General features: G+C 31.7%; 8 protein-coding genes across 8 annotated transcripts, besides 6 other annotated features; 5 read left to right on the plus strand and 3 right to left on the minus strand.

Annotated features, from left to right (window-relative positions):
• Positions 1–7,260: part of a mobile genetic element that runs on past the window's edge.
• On the plus strand, positions 323–1,456 carry TVAGG3_0140820 (keratin-associated protein family; the record flags this gene model as incomplete). The annotated part of the gene is made up of 1 exon (XM_051224243.1): positions 323–1,456. One exon carries the CDS (start codon positions 323–325, stop codon positions 1,454–1,456), a length of 1,134 nt encoding a protein of 377 aa, XP_051109229.1.
• On the plus strand, positions 1,956–2,621 carry TVAGG3_0140830 (uncharacterized protein; the record flags this gene model as incomplete). Its single annotated transcript, XM_051224244.1, has 1 exon — positions 1,956–2,621. The coding sequence occupies one exon, from the start codon at positions 1,956–1,958 to the stop codon at positions 2,619–2,621; it is 666 nt and encodes a 221-aa protein (XP_051109230.1).
• TVAGG3_0140840 (uncharacterized protein) lies at positions 3,837–5,525 on the plus strand (the record flags this gene model as incomplete). The annotated part of the gene is made up of 1 exon (XM_051224245.1): positions 3,837–5,525. The coding sequence occupies one exon, from the start codon at positions 3,837–3,839 to the stop codon at positions 5,523–5,525; it is 1,689 nt and encodes a 562-aa protein (XP_051109231.1).
• A 2,027-nt stretch (positions 7,261–9,287) lies between the features above and the next one.
• Positions 9,288–9,325: a terminal%2Cinverted (terminal inverted repeat of MuDR-5_TvMULE4 transposon ID:TVAGG3_0140850).
• Positions 9,288–10,242: a mobile genetic element.
• Positions 10,205–10,242: a terminal%2Cinverted (terminal inverted repeat of MuDR-5_TvMULE4 transposon ID:TVAGG3_0140850).
• Positions 10,243–11,407: 1,165 nt separating this feature from the next.
• Positions 11,408–12,060: a terminal%2Cinverted (terminal inverted repeat of Maverick-1C transposon ID:TVAGG3_0140860).
• Positions 11,408–18,114: part of a mobile genetic element that runs on past the window's edge.
• Positions 12,061–12,585, minus strand: TVAGG3_0140870 (protein of unknown function, DUF4107 family; the record flags this gene model as incomplete). Its single annotated transcript, XM_001305543.2, has 1 exon — positions 12,061–12,585. The coding sequence occupies one exon, from the start codon at positions 12,583–12,585 to the stop codon at positions 12,061–12,063; it is 525 nt and encodes a 174-aa protein (XP_001305544.2).
• On the minus strand, positions 12,811–13,692 carry TVAGG3_0140880 (uncharacterized protein; the record flags this gene model as incomplete). The annotated part of the gene is made up of 1 exon (XM_001305544.2): positions 12,811–13,692. One exon carries the CDS (start codon positions 13,690–13,692, stop codon positions 12,811–12,813), a length of 882 nt encoding a protein of 293 aa, XP_001305545.2.
• On the plus strand, positions 13,742–14,596 carry TVAGG3_0140890 (protein of unknown function, DUF4106 family; the record flags this gene model as incomplete). The annotated part of the gene is made up of 1 exon (XM_051224246.1): positions 13,742–14,596. The coding sequence occupies one exon, from the start codon at positions 13,742–13,744 to the stop codon at positions 14,594–14,596; it is 855 nt and encodes a 284-aa protein (XP_051109232.1).
• On the minus strand, positions 15,928–16,419 carry TVAGG3_0140900 (uncharacterized protein; the record flags this gene model as incomplete). The annotated part of the gene is made up of 1 exon (XM_051224247.1): positions 15,928–16,419. The coding sequence occupies one exon, from the start codon at positions 16,417–16,419 to the stop codon at positions 15,928–15,930; it is 492 nt and encodes a 163-aa protein (XP_051109233.1).
• On the plus strand, positions 16,973–17,923 carry TVAGG3_0140910 (uncharacterized protein; the record flags this gene model as incomplete). The annotated part of the gene is made up of 1 exon (XM_051224248.1): positions 16,973–17,923. A coding segment is annotated over one exon (951 nt), but the record flags the coding sequence as incomplete, so codon positions are not given.

Consider the following 18,114-nt stretch of genomic DNA (forward strand, 5'->3'; position numbering starts at 1 on the left):
CTGGTTCCAATTTCATTTTAATCAAATGTGATAAAGTTAATACCCCAATGAGATTTTCACATCAAACATTAGACCCTAACTCTTACCCATCAATACAAAACATTTATCCATCAACTTAAACACATTTTCTTTATCATATCCGTTTCAATTATCCGGGAATTCATTTATTCTTCATTCAAAAGATTTATCAAATATTAAATTTAGAATAACTGACCTATTTGATTGTGATTTAGAATTTATGAATGAAATATTATGGCAATTTCAAATAGAAAAAATAGCTGATGAGATAACGGATTAAATATTTATTTTTAAATCATAATAAATGATTAAACAACAGCAACCACATCAACTTAAGGCGCAAAGCGCCCAGGTCCTTCAGACCATTACATACGCCATATATGCATATAATTCAAAGACGGCAGAACAAACGCAAAGGTTGAAATATGGAGATTTGGAGATAGTATTGAAAAATGACCGTTTCGAATTCGTTTGCAAAGGTGGTGCAGTGATATCAAATATAAAAGAAATTTTATTTATGAATTCAAAAATTAAAGGAATAACGGATGATATAACATCAATTCCACCAGAAGAACAAAGATATTACGCATTAAATGCATTTCCTAAAGTTTTGAAGATTGGAAGATTTAATTTAAATGAGGAATTCATAGAAGGTTTCCTAAATGGCATAATGAAGAAGGCAGATAAGGAATATGTGGATAGTGAATTAGAGAAGAAGGCAGATAAGGAATATGTGGATAGTGAATTAATGAAGAAGGCAGATAAGGAACGTGTGGTTAGTGAATTAGAGAAGAAGGCAAATTTGGTTTATGTTGATGAAAAAGATAATGAAATTAAAGAAAGGGTTGAATGGTATCATGAATGGACATCGAAGATTTTAAAAGCTAAAGCTGATACAGGATGGGTTTCAGGATGTTTAGACCTTAAAGCAGATAAAACTTATGTTAATGAAAATTATGCAAAGAAGACGGAAGTAAATGATGTGATTACAAGCATGAAAAATGAAATACTTCAAACATTATATCCTGTTGGTTCTATTTATACGTCAATGAATTCAACAAATCCTGAAACAGTTTTAGGTTTTGGTACGTGGAAGCAGATTGTAAATAAATTCTTATACTGTGCTAGATATTCAAAGCAAGCAGGAGGTTCGAAGAAAATTAAAGAAGCAAACCTTCCACCGCACACTCATACAGGAACTACAAACTTTTCTGGCGACCATAGCCACTCATTAAGAGACCACCCATTATACAACTCAGACTATGAAGTTGGTTATGATGTTTTATCTCCAGCTTATAACAATTCAACAAAAAAGGTTTTTCGAAAAACTGAACCAGGAGGAAATCATTCACACACTTTCACAACAAATCCAACAGGCTTGGGTAAAGATTATATGCCACCATTTGTGACTATGTTCGCATGGTACCGCGTTTATTGAACGCTCAATGTTTGTGAAACAAACTTTAGAACGGACTGAAAGTCCTGAGCTCCAAAAAGAGTGAACGGTATAATTTAACATTTTATTTTTATCATAAATGACAAAAATAATTAAGCCAACTATTTCTAAATTAATGATACCAATGAAATCATTTCATGGAGTACTTATCCCAGGTTCTTCACAATTAGCCGGGGCAAGTGTTGTGACTCAAGGTGGAACATTAGCGAATCCATTCAAATTATTAACTAAAGATGAACTTAATAAAATTTACAACAAAAATATATTAAATCGTTAATGTTTTCAGGTTATTCAATAATTAATTATTTTTGAATAACTGAAGGTGTCACCACGTCACCATGTGTCACCAGGTTAATTAACTTCTCTGAAAAAATGAGACAACATGACATTTTGACAACAACAACAAAAATATGATGCAGTCCAAAAATAAAGTTAGTTTTAAAATTATTTTCATTTATTTATTTTGTATGTAAGAACAGAAATGTCAGTCGAAGCAAAAACATTCACAAACAAATCTAATGGCGAAACATTCACAAAAGGCACTTATAATGGTATTGAAGTCTTACGTAGAGACAAGGATGGTTACATTAATGCAACAAAGATGGCAAGAGAAGCGGGAAGGTTAAACCATTTAAACAGATTTCTCAATAGTACTAAAATGCAGGAAATTCTTGAGTTTTGGATGAATGAATACGGTCAAGCCAAAAGTGGCTCGACCTCAAAACAAGCATTTTATGAGCTTACTAAGGGTGTTATAAATGAATTCAAAGGTATTTACATACATCCTGACCTCGTTCATTTTGTTGCTGAATGGTGCTCTGTAAAGTATGCATTTTATGTCAAAGATATTATGGACTCCATAGACAAGAAAGTTCATGAGAAGTTAGATGAAGAAGAACTCGAAGATACAGTAGAGAATGCTAAACATTTGTTTGAAGAAGAAGTTAGAAAAATGAGCGAAAAACAATTAGAACATGAACGTGAGATATGTTATGGTTATAGAGATTCTCCATACGAACTAGACCAATGGGAACAAGAAGATTTAAAGAGAGAATTTAGAGAATATGAACTCGCTAAGATAGCATTAGAAACTGCAGAAAAGAAGTTAAAAGTTTGGGGTCGTTTTGTACAAAAATATTGTGAGTAAATGAACCATTTATTTTTGACAACAACAACAAAAATATATTAAATCGTTAATGTTTTCAGGTTATTCAATAATTAATTATTTTTGAATAACTGAAGGTGTCACCACGTCACAATGTGTCACCAGGTTAATTAACTTCTCTGAAAAAATGAGACAACATGACATTTTGACAACAACAACAAAAATATATTAAATCGTTAATGTTTTCGTTTAATGTTTTCGTTAATGTTTTCAGGTTATTCAATAATTAATTATTTTTGAATAACTGAAGGTGTCACCACGTCACCATGTGTCACCAGGTTAATTAACTTCTCTGAAAAAATGAGACAACATGACATTTTGACAACAACAACAAAAATATATTAAATCGTTAATGTTTTCGTTTAATGTTTTCGTTAATGTTTTCAGGTTATTCAATAATTAATTATTTTTGAATAACTGAAGGTGTCACCACGTCACCATGTGTCACCAGGTTAATTAACTTCTCTGAAAAAATGAGACAACATGACATTTTGACAACAACAACAAAAATATGATGCAGTCCAAAAATAAAGTTAGTTTTAAAATTATTTTTATTTTTTTATTCCCATATAAATGACAGCAACAAACGACAGCAGCAACTTTATCGTTTCTGATGAAAAAGTTATTGATTCATTAGTTGAGGAATTAGTTGTGGCAGAAACTAAAACCCTCAACGAAAGAATTGGTGAAAACAAAATTGATTTACATAACTACCTCAAACATGATGGAGGAAGAGGAAGGAAAACCGGTACAGCTTTATTAGTAAATAAAATTTCAAATTTAACGATTATAGATGTTGATATCAATAAATCGTACAATGATGAACTTAAAGAAACGGTTAGAAAAGACATTCTATCAAAACTTTCGGATAAAGATGTTATTGTTAAAACCGCTTCAGGAGGTCTTCACATTTATTGCAACACTAATTTCTTCTATGCAGTTTCGAACAGAATGATTAAATGTTATTCCTGCAATGATTATGATATTGATATCATGACTTCTATTGATGATTCAAAACGTTCATTGGTAGTTATGGCTGATTCAAGAGTTCGCAAGAATGCAACAGAACCAATCAGTACATACTCATTCATTCGTGGAAGTTACGATTCAACATTAACTAGAACAGTGAATGATATATTAAATGATTTGAATATTAAGGTAAGAGTTGAACAGAAGAATGAAGAAATAAAGAGTATAATGAATGAAAACAAAGATGTAAACATTGACGATAAACTTGCCCAGAGCATAGTTGATGGCATCTGTGATTTTGAAGTACATAATGACGGTGGAAGCATGAATTTAGAAAAAGAAGTTACATTATTCACACTGTTTCAAGCAATTAATTCATTACCCAATCATTTAATTAATGAAGCATACGATAACGTTTATAACTTCTGCAGTTTAACAGAAAATGCAAAAAGTAATTTTGAAAAAGCACGTAATAGATATGCACATTTAATGACTTCTCCATTTGTTTTGGTGAAGATTCTAAAACTATATCAAAAAGAATATTATGATGAATACGTTTTACCTTTATTACGTAAGCCAAAAATAACATTTGATATCAAACTTGATGACTCGTTTTTGATAACAGATATTAGACGCAAGGCTGAAAATCATCAGTATAAAAACAGTTCTGAAGTAATTGAGGATTTATCACGTGTAATCCGTTTTGTAGATTCTGGAAACAAATACTTCATTCAAAAGGACTACAATATCCACGACAAAATGAATCAAATATCATTCGTTCTTCAATCAAACATGAAAGAGTCACTCAAAATGATTAAATTATTTAAAGAAGAAGGTAAAACCATAACAGCATGGGATTTACTACTAAATCAATTGTCTTCATTAACAGTTAAAGGTGTTTGCTTTAAATCTTATTCCCCAGATGTTTTCTCAACGTTTCAAGGTTATAAATACAACATTCTCGAAAAACCAGATTACTCAAAAATTGAGATGTTTATGAATTTCATTAAAGAAGCCATTTGTGATAATAACGATGAAGTGTATAAATACCTACTCGGTTGGATTGCATCAATGATTCAACATCCTGGAATCAAGAATGAAACAGCAATTATTTTGAAAGGACTTCAGGGAACAGGTAAAAACAGATTTACAGACATTATTTCTGAACTTCTTGCCGGTTATTCATGCAAAAACATTACTGAAATAAGTGAGCTAACGGGTAATTTCAATTCAGTAGTTGAGAATAAAATGTTTCTTGTACTTAATGAACTCAAGAATGTAGGTGAAGACAGACTCGCAAACTTCGACGCTTTGAAATCAATTATTACGGATAATGAGATTAGAATTAATGAAAAGAATCAACCCAGAAGAACTGCTCAGAATGTTGCCAATTTCATTTTCGTAACTAATAACGTTTACCCTGTCAAAATTGAAGTTGGAGACAGAAGATATGTAGTTTTAAGAGTTAATGGTAAATTTAAGGGTCAATTTGATTACTTCAAGAATTTGATGGATTCATGCACAAAGGAATTTTATGATAATTTACTGACGTATTTTATACAATATGACCTTTCATCATTTAATGTACGAATCATACCGATGACTGAAGCCAAACAAGATTTAATTGAATTATCAACAAATCCTTTAGATGTATGGATAAATACACATTATGATGAATTGTGTGCAGGTATGACGTGTAAAAATGCGCTATTCTGCAAACCATCAGACATGAAAGACAAGAATTTTCAAATGAGCATTAAAGATAAATGTGATAGGAAACAGAGAAGAATAGATGATAAACAGACGTGGTGTTATGTTTTGAAAGAAGAAATGAAAGGATTATATAAACAGGTTGAACCAAACGATAATGAGGATTCATTTACTGACGATGAAATACCCGTAAATGAAGCTTTATAAAGTATGATTGGAATTTATTTTTGCATTCAACCCATGCTGTGTTGTCAAAATGTCATGTTGTCTCATTTTTTCAGAGAAGTTAATTAACCTGGTGACACATGGTGACGTGGTGACACCTTCAGTTATTCAAAAATAATTCATAAATGCCTTCCTCATTAATCCCCCATGTTGTCAAAATGTCATGTTGTCTCATTTTTTCAGAGAAGTTAATTAACCTGGTGACACATGGTGACGTGGTGACACCTTCAGTTATTCAAAAATAATTCATAAATGCCTTCCTCATTAATCCCCCATGTTGTCAAAATGTCATGTTGTCTCATTTTTTCAGAGAAGTTAATTAACCTGGTGACACATGGTGACGTGGTGACACCTTCAGTTATTCAAAAATAATTCATAAATGCCTTCCTCATTAATCCCCCATGTTGTCAAAATGTCATGTTGTCTCATTTTTTCAGAGAAGTTAATTAACCTGGTGACACATGGTGACGTGGTGACACCTTCAGTTATTCAAAAATAATTAATTATTGAATAACCTGAAAACATTAACGATTTAATAACTGATAACAAAATTTAATTTTTATATAAATGGATACCCCACAAGCTCAAAATTTACCACGAATCATAACAAGGGAGGAAATGATAAAATGATGCAAGAACGAATTAAAAACAACAAACCCAGAAGGGTTCGGGAAGAGGAATAAAAATTAAATTTGGATTGAGTTTAAAAATTCATCTTTATTAAATTCATCTCTTCCAATCAATTTATTTATTCTATTAAATTCTTTTATTTTTGCTTCACTCAGTTTAAGGATTGAACGGTAAGTTTCTAATTTTTCGATTATTTCTTTCCTCTCTTTATCATTTTCAACCCCACCACATTGCAGCTTCTTTTTGCAATAGCATATTTTTGATTTAATTTTGTTTAGTTTCTTTTTATATTCATCGTCAGGACTGTTGGATGCTTCATTGTCACTCATTTCTTACGAAATAAAAAAAATTAAATATTATTTAAATATAATGGAGTAATAAAATAAATCGGAATTTCTATTAATTTATTGTCAACTTCAACTAATGCATTACCGTTAATATATCTAACAAATTCAGCTATTGTATCAAATCTTCGTCTTCTTTTTGTCATTGATTTATCAGTTTTTCCATAATCGAGATGAATCAAAACTTTATCCCCTTGTTTAAAATTCATGAGCCCCGAATTAATTTGTTCACGTTTAACATCATTTAACCTTTCCATTTGTTTTCTAATATATTCCCATTCTTTTGAAATATCATTTTTCATTTCCACCGGTTTCATGTTTATAGTTCTATGCCATGTATTATTGTAATAATATACTAACTGTTGTATGATGGAGTCATGATTTCCATCCCAGTATATCTGACCGTTAACCCCTAACGCATCTCTAAGAGTTCTCATTACTGCATCAACTATTTTATTATGAAACGTATATGGAGAGGATGAAAAGTAAAAATTAATTTGTGGGAAATAATGAGCCATAGCTGCCTGAAATCCTTTATCGCCATCACCCCTTATATTATCTACTCTTTCATGATCTAGTAAGTATTGAATAGCTCTTCTTGTTTCCTGTTCTGTTTTCCCTTTCACTGGAATGCAATATAAATATCTAGTGTTAATGTTAATGGCAAATAAATAAGTAACGTTTCCTTTTGAATATTCCAGATGATCGATTTCGTATGAATATGGATATGGTGCAAATGAAGGGCGATTAAATTTTTCCTTTAACGGTTGAATTTTTGGGTCAATTGGTTTATTTAATATCTTGAAATCCCTTTTAAAATCTTTTTGCTTCTTTAATGTTTGAAACGGATATAATAAAGTGAATGATGAAGGATTAACTGAAGGAGGTTTTGGTATTGCAAGTGATTTAATTTTATCTGCTTTGATTTTGGATGATGAAGTTTTGGATTTCATTCCTCCCTTCATTAATTCCGGATGTATTTTATTCATTTGTTTTAAATATACTGTATATAAAGGTTTGATATACTTTCCCGCTTCGAGTTTATGTTGAAGGATGAATTCCAAAAGTTGATCTTCATTTAAAACTTGGGTTGAACATGGTTTAACTAATGAATCATAAATTAAAGCTTGTGCTTCATTTATGATCTGAAGGACCTGGGTGTTTTGCACCTTTTGTTTTTGTTCCCTTGATTTTTGCGGCTCAGGATTATATAAATTATATAATTCATCAATATCTTCTTCTGTTAATACTTTATTTTTGAAATCTTTCAATTGTTTAAGTTGTGATTTAGTTTTTCCCTTTACATATTCATTATTTTTAATTTTGTCTTTAATTTTAGAAATTATTTTATCATGATATTTCAAAAATTCATTTTCATAATACGGATAATAATAATCCATATCATCACCCGTTATATAGTTATCATATTTTTGAAGATATGCTTTTAAATCATAATAAGTAAGAAAATTTTGATTAAATACTAAATCATCAATTATTTTTTTTAACTCTATGGTATTCATTTATATAAAAATAAAATAAGTGTTTTAAGGGTGCATAGTATCAAAACCATTATTTACATATTGAATCACCTCATTCAACAGTTCCTTTTGTCTCTTCTGTGGTATTTTATTAAAAATACAATTTAAAATTGTATTAAATAAATGGCATACAACATCCATTTTCACAACATACGGCTTTAGTGTGTGCTCCTGTTAATGCAGTCTTACCGATTGTTAAGCGAGTCATCAACCTGTTTTTAAGTTGTAAATGAATATTCTGACCATCAAATATCACTTTATCATTTATTATATCCAAATAATTTTTAGGTGTTAATTGTTTATTTTGTCGTAAACTAACACCTTTCATTTTTTGTGCAATCTTTTTAAAATCACTTTCATCAATTGAACCGTTGAATGATGTATAACACTTAGGGCATAAAGCAACCATGTTATCACCTTGTTTCTCAATTGCTAAACCCAATAACTTCTTCTCATGTGCTTTTTCTTCGGCTTTATTCTTTAATTTAGGTTTAAATTTCTCATCAAAACAGAAGAAATCAAATGGTGCGAATTTGAAAATGTTTTATCATAAAATTGTTTATCGGTAACAATTGCTTGAAATGCTTGAGTGTTAGGAAGATTTGGGTCGCCAGCGATTGCCCAATAAGATGAATCAGTATCACCTTCAATGAAATGAAAACGATTAACATCCATGCATTTATACATAAAATCATAAATGAAAACCAAATACCAGTATTTAGCATTATCTAAAGTGAAGAATGCCTCTTGTAAACATGTTTCACATCTATAAAATCTATCTTTAAGCATCATTTGATATGTATCTTCACCTATTTCTCTTATGTTTTTAAACTTATTTGACATACATGCAACGCGTGCCTTCTGTGCATTCATTATTTTAGTCTTTGTGTAATTTTGTGTATTCATTGCATCGTAACCATATGATCCATTAAGCGAAATCTTGCAAAATAAACTTTTTCCTTTATTTCCTTCTAATTCAGCCTTTTGTCTTTCGTTCATAAATTTGTTCGCAAATTCATTAAAACAAGTGTTTTTAGTAAATGTTAAAATTGATTGAATGTCATCAATGATAAAATGAAATCTCTCTATTAGATACCAAAGATAATAAGAAGAAAATGGTTGATATTGGTTGTGTGTTGATGCTAACTGAGTTAATTTTTTCTGTTTCTGGTCAACTGGTAGATTGTTTGATTTCATGTAATTATACATAAAACTGCCAATTGTTTTTTCATGAGTGGGGGACAAACTCGCCCATTGTCACTTTTTCATTAACCTTAAACTTGTAATTTTCATTATTTTTAATTAACCTTATTTCTTTCCCAATTCCTGATTTATTTTATTCACTTACTATTAAAAGTCACATTTTAATAAAATATAATAATTTATTTATAGCATTTTTTACTATACTGTAATAAAAAATTAATTATAATAAATTAAATGTTTATTAAATCAAATGTTTTCTTTGCAATAATATTTTTAATGTTGAGTAAACAATGTTGGGATCAAGTGTATCATTTTTCAGACCTTTCTGAACAGCTTCAAGCATACTGATGCATTCGACTTTTTTAAATTGTGTCATTTCTTCGAAATCTCTTGTGACTTTTTTGATAACTTTAACACTTCTCTCTGAATCCAGACCTTTAATTTGCAACTTAATCAGGAATGAAGGAACAACACTGGAATATAACTCGATGACAAGTTCATCGAGTCGAAGATTTGGTTGTACACCACTTGTATGTGCCGGATACCATTGTGTCAAATTTTTTCTGAAATTAACTTTAAAAGTACTAAGTAAGATCATGAGATATAGCAATATATGTTTAAACCAACTTATATTTTGGTTGTACACCACTTGTATGTGCCGGATACCATTGTGTCAAATTTTTTCTGAAATTAACTTTAAAAGTACTAAGTAAGATCATGAGATATAGCAATATATGTTTAAACCAACTTATATTTTGGTTGTACACCACTTGTATGTGCCGGATACCATTGTGTCAAATTTTTTCTGAAATTAACTTTAAAAGTACTAAGTAAGATCATTTATTTTTGCATAATATAATGCCAATATGGTTTCTTTTGATTTTATTTCATTTATAAGCAAATCAGATTTACCCAAAAACTCCACTCCATAAGCGTTCATTTGCTAAATTAAAAAGTGACAATGGGCTAGTCTGTCCCTTTCTCGTTTTTTCATCTGTGATAATATCTAAGTTTCTTATTATTGGTAAAAAGTTTATGTAATCATTAATGTATTTTTCATCAATGTGACCCTTTACTTCAGCCACGAATAAAGTATTTTTCTTCTTAATTATTCCAAGTGCTTTTGCTTTCTTTGTTGCTGTATCACAAATGATAACACCATTCAATCTTCCCGGCATATACATTTTATGGTCAGTATATTGAATGAAATCATGAGGATTAGATGAAAATGATGAAGGATATAATGAATTAAAATCAACACCAACGAAATGAGTCATGATGTTGGAAGTGTCCTCATTTGATACAGTTTTAGTTTCTGGATTATATGCAAGTTTATTAATGTGCGTGATTCCTTTAAGATTTACTCTATGTTGAACATTTGATAAACCACCAGTAATTCCATTACGGAGAATGTGATAAGCTTCAACTGAATCTAATGTCATTGGTAAATTATTTTTTAATGCATAATTTCTTAAATTGATTCTTAAACGTTGAACATCTTCATCTTTATTTGATTTTACGACATTGCAATAACAACACATTAACTGACAATTTTCTTTGGTATGTGGTTTTTCATTATCGATTCTATCCAATGTTGGTTTATTTGCATATGTAAACGCTTTACCACACATTTTGCATTTAGATGAAAGGATTAAATCGTGATAGTATTGAAAATCATCCATTGAAACATTATTTTTAGTATCTCTTTCCGCTTTTTCATCTTGTTTCTTATATGATTCAATTTTATATTTCCAATACTTTTTCGTTAATTCAAAACTTGATTCTATCTCTTCCTCAGGATATTTTTCATTATGATTAAAGTCTTTATATGCTAAAGCGTAACGAATCATTGAAGCATTCGATGATAAAGAAAGATTATGAAGCATATCAATTTTATAAACAAATGTTTCTTCAATAATTTTATCAATTGGGTCAATCATAATTTCAACATCTTTATTGCAATAATGAATAAAATATTCTAATCTATTCTTAAAGTTTTTAGCATCATTGAGATATATTTGATAATCACTATCTGATATAGTTTCTTGAGTTAATGCTGAATAAAATGAATCTTTCGTAAATGGTTCCTCTTTATATAATTCTTCTTCGTAATTCTCCCATGTGATAAAAGTTAGTATGGTTAAGTCGTGTACTGTGGCACTGCGCGCCTCCGTACACCACTTAACGGTTTTGACACTTTACGAAACCGTTAACGTATATTTTACAACACAAACGACAACACTAACTTAACCTTAAATATTTACAAAACCGCCATCCACTTCACTTCACTAACGAACTCACTAATGTAAAAATAAACGTTCTCACTATCGTTCTCACTAACGACTTCACTAATGTTCTCATAAATTTTCCTCAATATCTTCATCATCAGTGTTAACCCTATTGTAGTCATACTTGAAGCCATAAACTTTCTCTAACTTCTTAACGTACAATTTACATAACTTACCTTCGTCATCGTATGGTTTAATGATATAACTATTTCTATCTTTATACACAGTCAATGAAAAGTCAACTGGTCTCGGATGTATTTGAAAGAACATGTTATGCTCAGGAAGGAAGAATAAATGTTTAAATGTATGTTTGTTATACTGTGGAATTCGAATGAGTTGCTTTTGTTCTGTCATTTACATCCAAAATAAAAATAAAAAAATTATATAAAAATAAACTTAAAAATTAATGATATCACCACCCGCACACGTATGAAAACATAGCACAAAAATAAATTTAGGTGAAGTGGTGAAATCTCACCTGTTTTTTCACCTCTTTTTTCACCCGTTGAATTCATTACTTTATAACTCTCTTCCTTGGTTTCTTTTTAGTTGCTTTCTTCACGTCTGTCTCCAACTTGACTGTCTTTCTTCTTCGTCCATAATGATACCAATTACTTCCACCAGTCAATGGGTCAAATGGTCGTTCATAAGGGTTTCCATACATTCCATAGGGACCATACGGAAGAACTACTGGTGGAGAAGAAACATTTTCTTTAGTTCCATCGACTCTATTTAAATGCATTGTTTCACCTTTCATCTGGTCATTAAAGTCTTTTGCATGTTTTGCAAACTCATCGTCCTTTCCTAAAGCATTTTCTGACTCAGTCGCAACCAAATTGGATGCTTTATTTATGAGCCCTATTTTATTTAATCTTAACTTCTTTGCAACCCAGCCTCCAATCTTTCCTTTATTTGCATCTAATGTCTTCGAAACCCTTCCTCCACTCATTTTATTTACTGCGTCATAAGCTCCAAGTGCTTTTGCTCCAAATGCTAATGCTTTTGTTCCCATTGCGCCTAAAGCTGCCCAAGCTACCATTTACACCATATTAAAATCATCTCTCTTCAATATTATCTCATAAAAGTTCTCGTTACTGGAGAAAGTCAATGAAACATAAACATTCTCACGGGCTTCGCCCTCACCGCTTTGCGGTCTATCTAACTTCTTTCTTATCTCATCTATACGCTTCAAAATGTCTGAACAATTGCTAACATCTTCTACAACAGTTATTTCATCATGAACGACCTTTAAGAACAAGCTCATTTAATATGCAATTAAAATCATCTCAATAATGAGTCCATCCTTTCCGTCTTTGGGTAGCACAACATCTTTCATTGAAGAAGGTTCGACAAGTCTTATATTAAACTTACTGACAAAGTTTGTTATACTATAATGCTTCGGCGGCGAATACATATAGTTTGAAAGACATAATATAGATTCTTCAGCAAATTCACTTATACTGGATTTTATAACAATGTTCTCACGAGACCAAATACCACCAATTGACAATCTTGTAAGCAATCCTGCTGAACCTTCTACTGTAAACGTCGATGGTAACATTCCACGAAGGTCATCTATTGACATCGTTGAGTCACTGAATTTAAATATTTTCTTAAAGCAATCGTCATTATCTAACCATGCAATAGCTTTGAAGTTTTCATTCGAATATACATCTGCTTCATTAAATGTAAAACCTGACTTCTTTGCAGAGACGACTTTAAAATCTATTGCATTTGTTTCAAAATTATACGCTATGGTAACTTCTGAAGGTAATGGGTGTCCTTCTGCAGTAAGTTGTTCTCTCACTACCGTTTGAAGCTTTGTGTTAAAAACTTTCATGTCATCTCCTGTGTCTAGGTTCACATACACAGCAATAGGAAAACTATCTTGCTTCTTTGTCTCATCATTATATCTCAAAACATTAAAGTTCTTCAATAATATTGTTCTTCCTGCTGGAATACTTCGAACCTGTCTGATTTCAATAGCTTTCTCACCTCCTACATACTCTACCCAGTGTCTTGGATATTCATAAGTATACTGACTTTCTTGAATTTTGGTTGGTTTCATCATAACGTGTTCATAGTATATCTTTATACTCTTGTCAGTTAGACTCGGTGCTATGTTCTGAATATTTCTGACTTGCATTTTTAATGGAGATAAAATGAAGCATTTAATACATGATGTAGATGAAGACATGAATGAAAGCAGTGAAAAGCTCAACAGTTCTCTCATTCTTCCTTTCAGTAAGGACTATGAGTTCTGTTCAAATGGTGTTTATTTCTATTGTGGAAAGATGGGGTCAGGTAAGACATTTAACCTCATTCGTCATATACTCATAACAGAGCGTTTAGGTCAAGATTCATATTATGACCAAATCATTATATCAGCAACTTCAGACTCTATGGATTCAACAGCGAAAACATTTATGTCAAAAGTTCAAGCCTCTGTCGTTAAAGTTCCAGACAGTGAACTCATTGAATTTCTTCAACGTTACATTCGACGTAAGAGGAAATATTATACCATCGTTGAATTTATACAGTCAGGAATGCAAAAGACTTCTGAGGAGATGGAAAGAATTATTGACAAACACCACTTACGTCAGTACTCAGGAGTTTACGATATGAAACGACTTACAAACTACATTCTGTCAAAACTTTCAAAATACCCCTTCAAAAAGTATCCTTCAAACACTTTATTAGTTTGTGACGACTTCGCCGGAAAAGGTTTAGTGTCAAAGCCTGACTCACCATTAGCTAACATCATTACTAAAGTCAGACATTACCACTTAACTGTAGCAATACTTATGCAAACATGGAGGTTTTTAGCTTTAAACATAAAACGTCTCATAACTGACTTCGTTATCTTTCAAGGTTTCTCACGTTATGATATTGAACTCATTTGGAAACAGTCAGGTATAACATTACCTTTTGAAGAAATTTGGGAAGCATATAAGTCTCTCATCTCTCCTCGTTCATACCTTGAGATTCATATCATGACTAATACCATTAAAGTCAAAAATATTCCATGGGAACGACCAACATTGTTTTAAAGTTTAACCTTCAATTGACTGATGGTAAACAAATTCCATGCATCTCTGTCGCCATTTCTGTTAATATTTTGCTGTCATTCATATCATCCACTTCCCCATCCGTTAGCTTTTGAGGATATGCGTTAGAATAGCTGTTCTTAAATGAAGGCTTTTCACCTTTTAGCGCATAAACTCTATAACTTTCTGCATACTTTATGTTTGAACCTCCTGAGCCATCATTGACATAAATTTTTATAGGCTTCCACCCTTTGTTCATGTTCCTGCTTCTTCCCTTAGCTCTTTTGTTCAGTAGTTCTACATCTTTATACACAGCACCTGTCTCAGTGAATTCAACAATATTTTCATTCGTTAGCTTTACATTCAAACCCTTGTCGAGTATATTGTTCATTTCATACATATAAAAGGTTTTTATTCTATATGAAATGAGAAGCAAATCCATCTTAGCTGGTGCCGTTAATGTTCCAATTGAACCAACATCAAATGTTGACTCACGAACGACAAACAATATTGTCATAAAGAACTATAGTTCAGAGTTTTGAAAGAAAAAGAACCAGAGCTGAAATCCGTGAATTTAAACACAGCTTCAAACGCTAACGCTACATCAGATGTTAAGTTAGAGTATCCACCACTGGACCAAATTCTTTCAAGAGAAGCCAACGACAACCCTTACACAAATGTTCAAACAAATCCTTCAGATAACGTAGACCATTACCTTCTTCAGTTATATCAAACTATCTTACTCAAAGACGATAAGAAGCTTTTGATAAATCTTATAAGTAAGAACCAAATAATTCTAACAAAGGAGGACCTTGAAAATGTTATATCACGAATAACAGGGAAACAATGTGTCATTGACTATCTCGACCCTGAAATCGAATGCTGTGGTCAAACGCCACCATTCATGAAAATAGGTAACATCCGCATCATTGAAATACCAGGTACTCCAGGAGTTGAGTTTAAGTATAAATATTCGAACGAGTATACAAAACTTTCAACAGAATATAAATTATGTTTGAAATATGTTTTAGTAAATTAAAGCAGTCAGGAGGGCTCTTTGAGCCCATCTTGGCGCTTTGCACCGTCAGTCAAAAAAAAATTTCAAGTTAGCAATTTGTAATATCTATCCAAAACTTCTTCAACAGTATCGAACTCATCTTCATAATGCAAACCTAATCTTATTGACTTGGTGCAGTTCTCACTAACACAATATAGCGCTTTGCGCTCGGCGCCTTTGACGCCTTTTTCTGTTCTCTTGACTGACATAACTAACTCATTTGTTTCATCAAACAGCAACAACCAAAGTTCATGACCTAATACATAACATTCATACTTTATATTTTTAGCTCTGAGTTCTCTTGTAAGCTGTTGCATTTAATATTTTCTAAAAAGTCTACTTCAACAGTCATTCGCACTGGTGCCTTCAGTTCTACAGGCTCTCCTTGAAAGTCAACAAGTCTGAATTGCATGTCTTTCAAATTATGAGGACTAATGCGAACCCATTTACCTAAATGAGTTGCTATGACAGGAACGTTTGGAATGAACATTGAATTGACTGCATAACAGAAGGATTTATATTCTACTGAACCTTTACTATTAACTCCTGAAATACCTGTGACATTAGCTATTTTTGACTCAATGTATAAACAATTGCCATAACATACGTATGGAACAGATTTCATCTCAATCGTTTTGTCAACACTTTTCAAAGGAAATGTCATATGGTATGCACCCAAAAGAAGTTGTACTCTATGACTCATTCGTGTTATCTTAAACTCCTTCACATAACTGAACTTCAAAACTCCTGCAATAAGTTTAACATTCATTAAGTTTTCTTCGTTCTCCTTGTTTATTGTAGTATTTATGAGAGCATTTAACACTCCAGCTAATGTTTCCATCTTATATTCTACATTATTGTGAAATCTTATTCATGCTTCTTTCCATCTATTTCAAGCTCCATGAAATCTGTTTCATCTGTTATAACGAATGAAGCGATAGTATTGAAGTCAACCATTCTGAATGCAAGCGCCTCATTCTGTAGACCTAAGTTTGTTTGTAGCTTTACTGTCCCGTATTCGTTTGGGTCTGTACTTTGCAAATAGAACAACATTTTATTCTCATTAAAATATGAGTATAGCTGCATATGCGTATGAAGCTGACAGAGCTAAACGTTTATATTTTGGTCAATACTCTCTCACACTTACTGACAAATATATTGTTATTTCTGATGGAAATACCGAGAAATACATAACATGGAAGGACTATGAAAAGTTTGACCCTATTTTAACTCCATGTACTATGCCATTCATTGTAAATGGTGAAGTTGTCATGAAGAACGACACAACAGTATATAAGTCTGTTCATGAAGCGTTAGAATATATGTTGAATTATAATCCCGAAAGATTTGACCCAAGCACTACACCATGTGCAATGCCTTTTATTAAGGACGGTGAAATCGTAAGAGTTCCGAATTCAACGGTTTACACAGCTGTTCAAAACAGTTTACAAAACATTTTAGCGAATATCTTTAATTCAGAAACTACAGAAATAAAATTACCATATATAACAGATGCTAAAGAAATTAAATCAAAAACGACAACATTATTTACGTCACTTAATGATTTAATGACTTATATCATTAATATTCCTGCACCAACTATAGCATTTGATCCAAACTCGACGGTTTGTAGTGTACCTTTCATAAACGATAACTCATTAATTACTTTAAGGGATTCGACAGTAAATGAATCATTAAAGGCGTCATTAATGAAAATCATTGATTTTAACTCATTCATGAATACATATAATTCATTCATTAATGTTTCATATGCTTCTAAAGAAGGTGAGCCAAAAACTATCGATAAAGCGGTGTATGAAATAAAAGCATCAACGACGAAATTGAATTCGTTAACTTTTGACGGTGATAGTTTCGTTAATGACATAACATCGGGGAAAACAATTTTAACGAAAGAATATTTAAAATCTCATGTTAGTGAGTTCGTTGAAATTGAAAAAGAAGGTGGAATTAAGTTCGATCCACTGAATTTCATTTTCAGCTTAGCGAATGCGGGTGTTAGTTTCGCTGAATGGACAACTATACAGAGTGAAATAAATGCAATATGGACGTTTTTGGGGTCAAAAGCGGGAATGGGTGAGCTTGTAAATGCTGCAAGAACATTAGGTGAAACAGGAAATTTTGTAGATGGTTTTAAAAGACTTGTTTCAAATGTTTTAACAAACACAAAGAAATTATTTAGATATACCGTACATAACGGACGGATTTTCGAACAGATAGCAACAAACCCTCCGGTTATGGCTGCGTTGATGATGGTTAGAGATATAAAACCACGTAACGACGGGAACGAAGAACATGAACAACAGAGCCCAACGGGCTCAGAGCCACATAGTGGCGAGGATACTGGTCGGGTTATTCGAGACATTAAAAACGTGTATCCTGAAGTTATTGATTTATTTAGAGGAGTTAATGATTCAATTTCAAAACATTCTATAACCCTCGATGA

Source organism: Trichomonas vaginalis, chromosome IV, assembly GCF_026262505.1.
Source record: "Trichomonas vaginalis G3 chromosome IV, whole genome shotgun sequence".
In the NCBI taxonomy this organism is placed as follows: domain Eukaryota; phylum Parabasalia; order Trichomonadida; family Trichomonadidae; genus Trichomonas; species Trichomonas vaginalis.